The following is a 12,267-nucleotide window of genomic DNA, read 5'->3' as shown; positions in this document are numbered from 1 at the left end:
TTGCTTTTCCTGTGAAACTGGTATGTTTGTTCCTCATAGATGAAGGAATGAATTTTTACCCCTTTAAAACACCTTCAGATTCCAGAAAATCTTTTCTTTCCTTTGAATGAAGGACAGTCAGTGTTAAACCTGTTGGAAAAAAAGAATGCTTTTTTCAGTGTCTTGTTCAGATACATGTTTTTGGTGTGTCATATATTTCACTACCATAAGAATGAGTTAAAAATCTGTGAATAACAAAACTGCTTAAAATACAATTTGTTAGATTATTTTTCTAAGTTTAGCATATCAGAAAGTTTGAACCATAACCAATATTTCTCTTGTGTGTATACATAGAACATGGAAATTCTAAATTTATTATATAAAATAGTAACATGGATTAAAAACTTATTTTTTAATTTTTAATTTTATTTTTTTTGAGATGGAGTTTTGCTTTGTTGCCCAGGCTGGAGTTCAGTGATGTGATCTTGGCTCACTGCAATCTCCGCCTTCTGGGTTGAAAGAATTGTCCTGCCTCAGCCTCCCGAGTAGCTGGGATGACAAGTGCCTGCCACTATGCCCAGCTAATTTTTGTATTTTTAGTAGAGACAGGGTTTCACCATGTTGATCAGGCTGGTCTGAAACTCCTGACCTCAAGTGAACCCCCACCTCAGTCTCCCAAAGAGCTGGTATTACAGGCATGAGCCACCACACCCCACAAAAACTTAATTTTAAAGTAAGCAAATTAAACACTCACCAATCCTGTGCAGTTAATTTTATTTTGCTAAATATCATGGTAGATTTTATCTTTGTTCTTTAGCCAAAAATTTAAGTATATAACTAAATAAGAGACTGTATTTCAATGTAATAGGAATGCCTTTATTCTCTTTCTACTGAGTATTTAGAAGCAGAAGACTTATTGGGAACTGTTTCTTAGATTCACTCTTGCTTCTCATACTTTAAATTTCTTATTTTACTAATGTTTAAATAAAATATAATAAATTTCAAAATATTCTGTACCTATCCACACAATTTATTTTTGGTAGACATAATTGATTAAAGAATAGCTAATTCTAGTTCAAATAAATTATATACTCTATTAGTGTATTTTTTTAACCATGAAGTTGACAAAGGTATGATATAATAATAATGAGAGTAATGGTTAATAATTTCATATAACTTTACTTGACATGACAATAGTTCTAGTAGTGATAAGAAGTGAGTACTATTTCTCTTTTATAATTCATAAGGTGATTATATTTAAATAGATTCTTCTATTTAAAACCTAATCTGGCTGGGTGCAGTGGCTCACGCCTGTAATCCTAGCACTTTGAGTGGCTGAGGCGGGTGGATCACCTGAGGTAAGGAGTTCGAGACCAGCCTGGCTAACATGGTGAAACCTTGCCTCTACTAAAAAAAAAATACAAAACTAGCTGGGCGTGGTGGTGCAGGTCAGTAATTCCAGCTACTCGGGAGGGTGAGGCAGGAGAATGGCTTGAACCTGGGAGGCAGAGATTGCCGTGAGCTGAGATCACGCCATTGTACTCCAGCCTGGGCAACAAGAGTGAAACTCAAAAAAACAAAAAACAAAATACAAAAAAAACAAACAAACCTAATCTGCTTAAATGATTGTATTAGTTATGATCCCAAAGCAGATTAATTACTTGGTGAGTGCAGTACTAGATCTTACAAACACATAGAAAACAGAACTACATTTTTACTTTCTAACACTAGGCAGAAAAGTCCTCGCCTCCAGAAACTGAGGATAACTGCCATCCTGAAAAAGAGTAAAAACATCTTCCAGTTTATAGATTCAAAATTTTTGTGTCAGTAGATATTGTTGAAATGAAGACAACAAGCTCAGCGATTACATAATACCGAATGCCAAAAGAGACAGCAGTATTCAGCATGAAACCTAGATATGCGAAACAGAGTGAGAATCTGTCATTAAAGATGACTGTAGTCAGTGATAACTTAATTGTACATTTAAAAATAAAGAGTGTAACTGAGTTGTCTGTAACTCAAAGGATAAATGCTTGAGGGGATGGATACCCCATTCTCCATCATGGGCTTATTTCACATTGCATGCTTGTATCAAAACATCTCATATACCCCATAAATTTATACACCTACTATGTACCCACAAAAACTAAAACTGAAAAAACAAATCTGTCAGTGTATCTTCAGCAACATCAAAGGAGAAGGTGTCCCACTAAGTAGGTTTAAATATTCTTCTCTGTGGAGCAGGCATATTTCCTCAGGTTCTTCACAAAAACATTCCTTTGGTTATCCAAGTCCCTTTTATAGTGCAAATATTGCTCAGCACTTTCTTGATTTAAAAAAAAAATGTTTCCAATTACCCTGATTACAGACAACTGTGGTAGTCTCAGCCCCATAATTGTTAACTATTGCTCTAACGTTTTGGTACTAGTAAGGATTTTATGAATTTGGTGGACACAAACTCATCTTCCCAGGATTGGAAAACTGAATGAAATAGTAAGATCCAAGTTTACAAATCTGGACTCTGGATACATGATAACGTTGTCAAGAAATAGCACCTTATAAGACTCTGCTTGAAGACCTTTCCATTCTCACATGACTATAATTTAAAATATTAGTTAACTTTACTTCCTGCACTGATGAGCAGATCTATGTTGCTATATTTGTATATTTGAGTTCAATCTTTTTCACCAGTTTTAGTGTGTACTAGGTATATAGAGAGGCACTAATTGGCACATTCATTTGTTCAATAAACTTTTATTGAGTGCCTTCTATGTTGTGGGCATTTTCCTGAGTGCTAGGAATATAAATTAGGGTATGATTTGAATCCCCCAAAAGCAGACATTTTAGCGAGGAAAACAGATAAGAAGATTATTTCTAAGGGTGATAACACCCTTATAGCCTGAGATGGGAAGTGGTGCCTTAGAAGTATGCACATAATGGCCTGAGAGCACAGAGGAAAAGCATTGAAATCAAGCCTTCCTGAACAAATGTTTTAATTAACTTTTTAAAAATGTGTAGGAGTTAACTTCCTAATGAAGGGGGAAGAGTACTCTTATAGCAGGAACAGGAGGTATAAAGACATAGAGATATGAAACAGCATGATAAATAATTTGGTAAGGTAAGAGTAAAGAACTATTTTAGGAGATGAAGATGGCAAAAGATGCAGCTTATAGAGGGAAGAGAAATGGTAACCAAACGGTGACATAGGTTGACAGTGGTATATTATTTTATTTTTAAGACTGAAGGACTTAAACATTAAGGAAAACAGTCATTAGAGAGAAAGGTTGGACTAGGAAGTAACTGATGGAACAAAGTACTTGAGACTGCAGGAGGAGATGGTATCCAAAGCACAAGTGAAAAACTGGTCTTCAAAGGGTGGTTCATTTCTATAGAGAAAAGAGGAAAGGATAAAGAACAGAGAGAAATGCAGGCAAGTCTATAAATGGTGATGGAGACAGGAGGCAGCCAATGGTCCCCCCATGAAACCCCTCCTTAAAGCCTAAAACAGCCTGAAGGCTGAAAAACCAGACTGCTGGTCCTGGATGAAGCCCAACCTTTCATGACTGATTCTTTCTGAATAATGCCCACCTGCGCGCTGGGAAGACAGGATGAGGCCTTGGGAAGTTCCTGCTGTTTGAAGGAGGGAGGATCCTGTCCTCCTCTGTTCCTGTGTGATAACCTGGGATTCAATCTGTGAGATGGCGGCCTGTTAACAGGAACTCCTCTCGCTTTGCTGAGTTTTTTCCTTTTCACCCAATAAATTCTGCTCCTCACCCTTCAAAGTGTCTGCGAGCCTAATCTTTTCTGGTCATGTGATAAGAGCCCGGTTTTTCTACAACAATGGTAGGGAAGGAAACTGAGGAGGACACTTACATGATTAATGAAAATTAGAAGGCACAATTCCCTTCCAAAAAATGAAAGGACGGGTTAACATAGTAGGAGTTTTTGGTATAGTCATTTGGAAAATAGGAGTGGAACTAAGAATATACAAAAAGATTGTTAAGATGTCTTAAGAGCCCAGGTAAATTTAGAGGGCATGAGTTTGTAGTAGTACCAATCTATATGGCTGTGTGATTCTCTCCAATAGTGCTCAGCATCTCAGGTGTAGGAATAGAGAAGTTAAATGAATTGATTGATTCAGGATTGAGGTTTAAATGAAAAGTACAATAGAAGCATAAGACTGATTAAAGTGATGGGTCAAATCACTGAGTCTGGAAAGAAAAGGAGATGAAACAAAAAAAGTAGCTGGTAGATTATAGATCTCTAAGATGTTGAAGATCATGAAAGAGCTATAGGTATAGACAAAGAGCAATGTATCAGAATTTAAAATTCAGAGGTAGGACAGTTATGCATTATCACAAGTTCCATGGCATAGCCAAGGAACTGAAGATGAATATAATTTTTGTTGTGGAGGCCAATGAAACTATAAGTCCAGGGTGTTGAATGAATCTTTCACATTAGGAACATTAAAGACACCTAGAATAATGACAGGACTAGAAGTGTAAAGAATACCATGAGCTAGGTACACAATTGTCCATCGATGATGGGAAATGACCAGGTGGTTAGGAGATGATGAGTGGTAGACAATGGTATGGCAATATGGCACAGCCTCAAAAGGTGGAGGAATAATGTTTTGAAAGTGATAATGGAAAGCGAGAAATGGCTTTCTCATCTCTATGAGGCATATATATGTAGAGAAAATGATTAGCTTTTATATGAGAGGAAGTAGTATCATGGAGAAAGTTGGGCTTAAGTTAAGACAAAGGAGATGAAGAATGAGAAGAGTTTGCATAACAAGTTATGGATTCTACAGCACAAAGTGGAAAGGGTTGACAGAAGGGGCAGTAGTGGGTAGAAAAGTGTAGTAAGTGAGGAAAACAGACAAGAGAACTGAAGAACTGAGAGTTGAAGAAAGAATGATACTAAAACGAGAGTCCTAGTTTCAAGTCCTGATTCCCTAACTACCTGTGAGATTTGGCAAGCTACATCACCTTTAGCACGAACTTTAGTTCCTTTATTTGTAAAACCGAGTTAATAAAACCTACTCATAGAGTTGTAAGTAGCTAATATTATTTAGCAACTAGTAGGCAATCAATAAAAGGTGTCAATTATTAGTAATAACAAATACATATAAACACCTTGTAGTATATTTATACTGCAAACTTATAGTCCAGATTGATTTAAAAGCTGGTTAGATCCCAATGAGTTATACACTTTCAAAGGGTGAATTTTATACTATGTTAATTATGTCTTAATTTTAAAAGCTGGTTAGATCAATACATTTTTATAAGTTCAAGCATTTGTTATCAAATGAAGCATAATTTAAAACTGCCTACCTTCTATTTTGTTAAGAATTTGAACGAGTAAATGTTTTTCACCATCTGAGTCCATTCTTATTATAATCAGTACCTAGTCAAAAATAAAAATTTCATGTATGTGTGAATGATTATTCTTTTTCACAGTTTTAATACAGTGACAAAAATAACACACTTTAATTGGTCCTATGAAACTAACGACAATAAGATTACAAAGCAAATATTTCTGTTGTAAAAGATGTCAACACTTAAACACAAGGAATATATTCTGTTAAGATCAAATATCGGTGAAGAAAATATTTTGGGATAGGGCATTCTTAGCATTCTTCAAATATCCCCACATATGTGACTATCAATACATAGGTTGTCTCTGTTAGTGTTAAATTCAACTCACACATTTAAATTTGTTGGAGAAAACCAGTGATCTACCGCTATATTTTCTGACTTACCATTACAGCTTTGTGGGGGAGAGGTGGGGAGAGCAAATCAGTTTCAATTTCAAATTTCTCACTTAGATTAAATTATTTTAATGACTTAAGAAAGTTATTACCCAAGAAACTATAAAATTGTGGTTAAGAAATAGGAGGCACAGAGTGAAAAATCAGAAAAAGGCCACATAAATTTATATCTGGATTTTTAGTGTAAACCATTTGAAATGCTTTTCTGCTTGATAAGATTTTAAAAAGCTTTTTCTGTTAAAACTTCATTAATGCAATCTTTATATGCTTGATGTAGGGTAGGCAAATAATTGTGAATGTAATCCAAGGCATAAAACTAAATGTTTGTTTTGGTGGAATCATATGAGATTCTGGCTCGGTATTTTAAAATAAATCATTGAGTTGTATTATTATGTATATGTTCATGGACTTATATAAGTACCAGACAAAATTTCTGACAATTGGAGAACCAATCCATAGGAAAACCATGCATAATAAAAACTAAAGTTTGTTTATTTATTTATTTAGAGACAGGGTCTGGCTCTTTTTCCCAGGCTGAAGTTCAGTGGAACAATCATGGCTCACTGCAGCCTCAACCTCCTGGGGTCACGAGATCCTCCCACCTCAACCTCCCTAATAGGTGGAACTATAGGTGCACACCACCATGCCTGGCTAATTTAAAAAAATTTTTATAGAGACAAAGTCTCACTATATTGCCCACACTGGTAAAGTATTTTTAAATTTGAGACATGAATAATGATGCAAATCATCCTTTCTATGGTTCTGATTCTGTTCTGTTACCTTATTCAAGGACTAAACCATCAAGGGACTAAGTAGTATAGACTACTTCATAATTTTAAAGTTAAATGCAAAAATGTATCTTACATCCAATTCTTACTTAAACTGATTATTTTACCTGCTTTATTCCAATACTTAACCTTAATTTGCTGTTGACTTTGCATCCAATTTAGTATCTGACATTGCAATTCTTGTATCTTGTAGTTGGTTTCAGGCTTTTTCCCCCTAATAAACTGTACAATTTCCAGCTGTCTCCAAATGTCACCCAAATGGGGGCCTAAAATGCTGTTGTAGATATCTTTTGCCTTTGATAAATATCCTATTGAAGCAAAATTAGAAAAAAATTGTCTAAGTCTTTGCTTTTAAAGAAACTCCACGGTAAAAAAGGCTGAAAGAAAATGAGTCAAAGCAGAGACAGTTAAAATTTCCTTTAATTGTTTTCTGATTTTGATCAAAGATATTGACTAATAAAAACTTTAAAACTGAGTGAAGCTTAAAAGTGTGTACCACATATCTCTTTTTAAGCTATATATATATACACATTAATATATGCTACATACTTTCTGAATATAGAACCTACCCTGCCTCCTGGCTTGTTGAATGCTATTGCACTCTTCCTAAATCCCAGGACCTATATTTACATGGAAGTCCTGTTGAAAGGCTACTTAAGTGGAATTTTCTTGGCATTTTATCTGTACAACTTTTGTACTTGATATCTGCTTATTTATGTATATCACTTAGCCTATAAGCTCTTTCAGGGTAGAACATAGGGTATTTATACATATTTAATTCATATGGCTGCTAAAACAGCAGTGCCTAATTCAGGCTCACTAAGGGCATTTTTAAACATAGATTCATCCTTGAAGATTCATATTCAGTACCTCTAGATTGTGTCCTAATGATTTCTCTCCATGTGATTCTGCTGCACAGAATTTTGTGAATTACTGCACTAGAGCACCTGGCATGGTAACTTACATAGATGAGGTGTTTAATGAATATTTGGGTAACAAATGAAATAATAAATTTAAAAAATTTAATGTCTATGTACAAGTTTTACGTATGTGTGCATATTAATTCTATTTTTATATTAAAATTGCTAGACTGATGGGCAACTTAGAGACTGACTTATGTTCTTTCTGCCTCCTTATCTTCAGACCTCCCCCTGATTCTCCATATTGCCATCAGAATTAACCTTTTGAAAAATAAATGTAATCCAGTAGCATCCCTGAAATTCTTTTGTGTAGCTTAAAGGGCTCTCCGTGATTTGGTCTTTTCTTATTTCTCCAGGCTTACCTCCTGTTTGCCCTCTACCTTGTCCTCTTCAATCTAACTGCATGGAACTGTTGGCAACATTTCCACTGGTCCATTCCTCTGGGCTCTTAATTCTGCCTAGAATACTCTTTTATACTGTATCTACTTGGCAAACTTCTACTTATTTTTTTTTAAAACATATTCATCTTAAGGATAGTAGTCTCCATCCTTTGTGCCACTACAATATATCTCTGTTGTAATACCTATCACATTCCATAATAAATACTGAATTTATTTCTAGGTTAAAGCCCAGAAGAGAAACTCTATTATTTGAACCTAAAACTCACTACCTTGCCAGGTTGGGAGAGGGGGCAAACTGGAAGCTAGGAGAAAACACATAATTCTGGGAGTGGGCAGGGCAGGCAGCCAGACCTCCATGGATTTTTTTTTTTTTTTCCTCTGCCATTATACAGAGAGAAAGGACAACCTAACTTGATCTTGGCTTTCAAGAGATATAGAGGAATGAGAAAGTCCTCTACTAAAAATGTCCAAAGCAACTAGATTATTCATATGGCTTGATACCTGGAGATTAAGAAGTTAGTTTTCCAACAAGAATCTTACTTTTATAGTATTCCTTAAGGTAGATAAATAGTAATGCCAAAGTATGATTTAGTAAATGCATTTCTTAGAGGAACATAAAGAATTCAGTCCAAGTATAAATCTTTCAGTGGTCTCACTTAACTAGGGTAAATTATAGACTACACTACTTAAAGATAAATATTGTTTAAGCCAACCTCCATAAATATTATTTCTTTTCTTTTCTTTCTTTTTTTGAGATGGAGTTTCATTCTTTTTGCCCAGGCTGGAGTGCAATGGTGTGATCTTGGCTCACTGCAACCTCCGCCTGGGGGGTTCAAGTGATTCTCCTGCCTCAGCCTCCTGCGTAGCTGGGACTACAGGTGCGCACCACCACACCAGGCTAATTTTTGTATTTTTAGTAGAGGCAGCGTTTCACCATGTTGGCCAGGCTGGTCTTGAACTCCCAACCTCAGGTGATCCCCCCACCTCAGCCTCTCAAAGTGCTGGGATTACAGGCGTGAGTCATGGTGCCCAGCCCATAAATATTATTTATTTAATCCAAGGCTTTGGTAAGTATTGAGCATACTGTACTTGGCTAGATCATGCACTTGGCCAAATATTATTACTAAACTACAGCTACCTTTAGAAAGCCCAACATGGTGCTGTTCTTTTTTTCTTCAATTAAACCACTTGAGGGTTAATACTGGACCAGGTTGTCTTATCTCCATCCTCAGACAAGTAAGGATTGGGGACTAACAACCCTACTTTACAGTACCTGAAACAAGCATAAGCTTGTAGTGTCACATGCCCTTTTATTTAGTCACCTGACTTCATTGTGCTTCTCAGCTTCTATAAAAGATTGCTAGCTCTACAAACAGTGAGATTGGTTACTACTCATGATATTAAAACAGAATTTCAGAATCTAGAATATCTGAGATCCCACTTCTTTAGACGGAGTACGTTTATGATTCACTGCTGCTCAATAGTTACCAAACCTTGGATTAGAAAAATAATATTTATGTCTGGATCATAAATAAGAGAAAATGTCTGGGTCTTAGATCAGAGGAAATTTATTTTTACTTTATGTTTGAAATAGGTTCTAGGAACTCTAAATTATAAAACCTAATTCCATAAACATACCATTATTAAACAAGTCTAGGCTGGGTGTGGTGGCTCACGCTTGTAATCTCAGCCCTTTGGGAAGCCAAGGTGGGTGGATCACCTGAGGTCAGGAGTTCGAGACCAGCCTGGCCAACGTGGTGAAACCCTGTCTCTACTAAAAATACAAAATTAACCAGGTGTGGTGGCGGGCACCTGTAATTCCAGCTTCTTAGGGGGCTGAGGCAGGAGAATGGCTTGAACCCAGGAGGCAGAGGTTACAGGTTGCAGTGAGATCACACCTCTGCACACCTACCTGGGTAACAAAGGAAAACTCGTCTCAAGAAAAAAAAAAAAAGTCTAAATAGTCCTGCAATAAGGGGCCTAAAGCAGTAATGTAGTAAGACAGACATTTTAATTTTGATAGATTATTAAAAAATTCCAAAATCTTAGAAATTTACAATATGTTCAAAATAGTTTGATTTTTATTACCCAAGTAATTCATTTGCTAATATAGACATGACTAAAAAAGAAATTACAAAAGATCTTACTCCTTATAGTTATATTTTACATAGCAAAGATTCAAAGCCACAAACATGCAATAAGGACCCAAAATGTTTATGGCAAAATGTCAAATCTCACATTAAAAAGTCATGCATGATAATGATTATACAATCAAATCTGCCAGATTAGAGAATCCTAAAGCTATTTTTCTAGGTGATGATAGTGTTAAGGACAATTTCTTTTAATGAATACAAGCAGAATAAAATATATATATCTCATTAGAATTATGTTAAAATGTATGTAATGCTTAGTATAATAGAAAAGAAGGCTACATCATTTCTTATAAGGTGCATCTTTTTCAGAAAAGTAAGTTATTTCAGATGAAATATGTAATAGGAAGAAAAGGGGAAATAAAATATTCCCCACCAACCCAATGCTGTGTCCAAGCTGCATGTTAAAAGGACATCTCTAATTGTTACCAGAAGATGTAAGAGAGCGGCATGCTTGAAAGTCATTTCTCTTTCATCAATTGTACCTAAGTAAGCAAAAATACATTTTAAAACATAGACTATATATTACAGTTTTAGAATATGTATCAGAATCTGCCTAATAATGGGAGCTAACATTTATTATTGAGTGCTTACTATATGCCAGGCTGTATATAAGTTGCCTATTTCATTGAATCCATAACAATAATCCTATCAGACAAGTTTATTATGATCCAAATTTTATGAAAAAGGAAATAGTATTAATGAGGTTAAGTAACTGTCCAAGGTCAGTTAGTGAGTAAATGGTAGAGCTGTCATTTAAACTCAGCTAACCTGAGAATTCATGCCCTTGTTGCTTCCAAAGAATATTCAGTTATTTCTACTCCTGTTGGGAAAAAGAGTCAACGATTCCCAGATATGAAACAAGAATAAAAATAAATTCATAACTTGCCAACTGGTTAAGATAAAAGTAGAGGATCATAACATGAAGAAATACCTTGAAATGGAGGTAGACACCTAGGAATATTCATTTAAAGTTATAACTCAAACAAAAGATAAACTCACAGGGACAGGCTAATTGCCTACTTGTGTTCCATTTAGTTCCAGAGCTTTTTGGATGATAGATTGGATTTTTTTGCGTATAAAAGTGAGACCAAGAAGATGGGATTCTAGACCCCCTGCCCCAATTCAACCAGAGAAGCTCTACTTTTCTTTTTCATGTATTGGGATCTCATGAAATATTTATTTGAACAAAGAATTCTGCTAAAAAGTTTGCAAATTGATGATCTATTCAATGAAGATCAAGGCCAATATGTAGTAGGGAATTAAGAGGCAACAGGAAAGCCAATTATGGGTAGTATATTCAGCCCCTAGAAGGACTTGTGGGAACAAGTCAATCATGACCTGCAAGAGATGAGAATAGGGCAGAGAAAACATATTTGGGGAACTAGAAATGTAAAAATGCTTGGAAAATGGAGTACAGACTAGGAAACTAGTTTGGGAAATGATCTGACTTCTTTTAATCTAGGTTTACTTAGTTGTTACTTGTAGGCTTAGTTTTATGTCAATTCCAGGGCCAATGAAAGAATATTAAGTATAACAACTATTCACTTGCTTGGGATTAATGCAATATTGTTCCAATTGGATACCCAAAACCATGTCCCTTTTTTGTCCTCCATTATACTTCATACATACTTATGCTGTATATTTTATAATAGTCATCATTCTGCTCAATGATGTTCAAAGCCTTTAGAAGCTCAACCCATATTCAGCTAATTTAAAACCTGAGAATTACAGGACTGAAACTATATCCAGAAGATGAGTTTTTATTTTATGTAAGTCTTGTCTTCTTTCATAAAGGCCAGTTTGCTGACAATTGTTTTTCTATCCAGTAGAATCATTGCCAGAATGCCAGCTCCCCAAAGTGTTGATCTTGATGCCTTTCTGTGGCTCAGGTATTTCAAGTAGTAAACTATGGATTAACACCTTCCTCTCAGATCAGGTATTCTATCTAAGTAATACTACTGTGACCTCAAGGTTTTGGTGATTAAAATGTTGCTCCCCTCAAAGACTGGGCACTCTATATGGAATAAGATTAGATTCAACTTTCTTTTCATTTGTAAAAGAGAGTTAACCTTTAAAAAATATATAGGACATCTAAGTTTAATGAATTTAGAAAACAGGCTTTAAAAATAAATTAAGTAGATTCCAGGTAAGATGGAGTAAGTACACTCCACCTTGTCTCTTCCATTGAATACAACTATAAACACAAAACAGAATACATGAAACAGCTATCTGAAAACTCTAAAAGTAAATGGT

General features: G+C 35.3%; 1 protein-coding gene across 2 annotated transcripts in view; it reads right to left on the bottom strand.

The window, feature by feature from the left end:
* SHOC1 (shortage in chiasmata 1) overlaps nucleotides 1-12,267 on the bottom strand; it is a 108,333-nt gene that overhangs the window by 21,870 nt on the left and 74,196 nt on the right. For both annotated transcript variants that reach the window (XM_015436862.3, XM_005581073.4), the window contains 4 exons: nucleotides 10,392-10,496; nucleotides 6,670-6,848; nucleotides 5,316-5,388; nucleotides 60-129 (listed from right to left, as the gene is read on the bottom strand). In XM_015436862.3, coding sequence (XP_015292348.3) covers nucleotides 60-129; nucleotides 5,316-5,388; nucleotides 6,670-6,848; nucleotides 10,392-10,496 — 427 coding nt within the window. The remainder of the gene's footprint in view (nucleotides 1-59; nucleotides 130-5,315; nucleotides 5,389-6,669; nucleotides 6,849-10,391; nucleotides 10,497-12,267) is intronic.

Source organism: Macaca fascicularis, chromosome 15, assembly GCF_037993035.2.
Source record: "Macaca fascicularis isolate 582-1 chromosome 15, T2T-MFA8v1.1".
In the NCBI taxonomy this organism is placed as follows: Eukaryota; Metazoa; Chordata; class Mammalia; order Primates; family Cercopithecidae; genus Macaca; species Macaca fascicularis.
The sequence above is the reverse complement of the archived record's forward strand: the minus strand, read 5'-3'. Positions and strand labels throughout refer to the sequence as shown.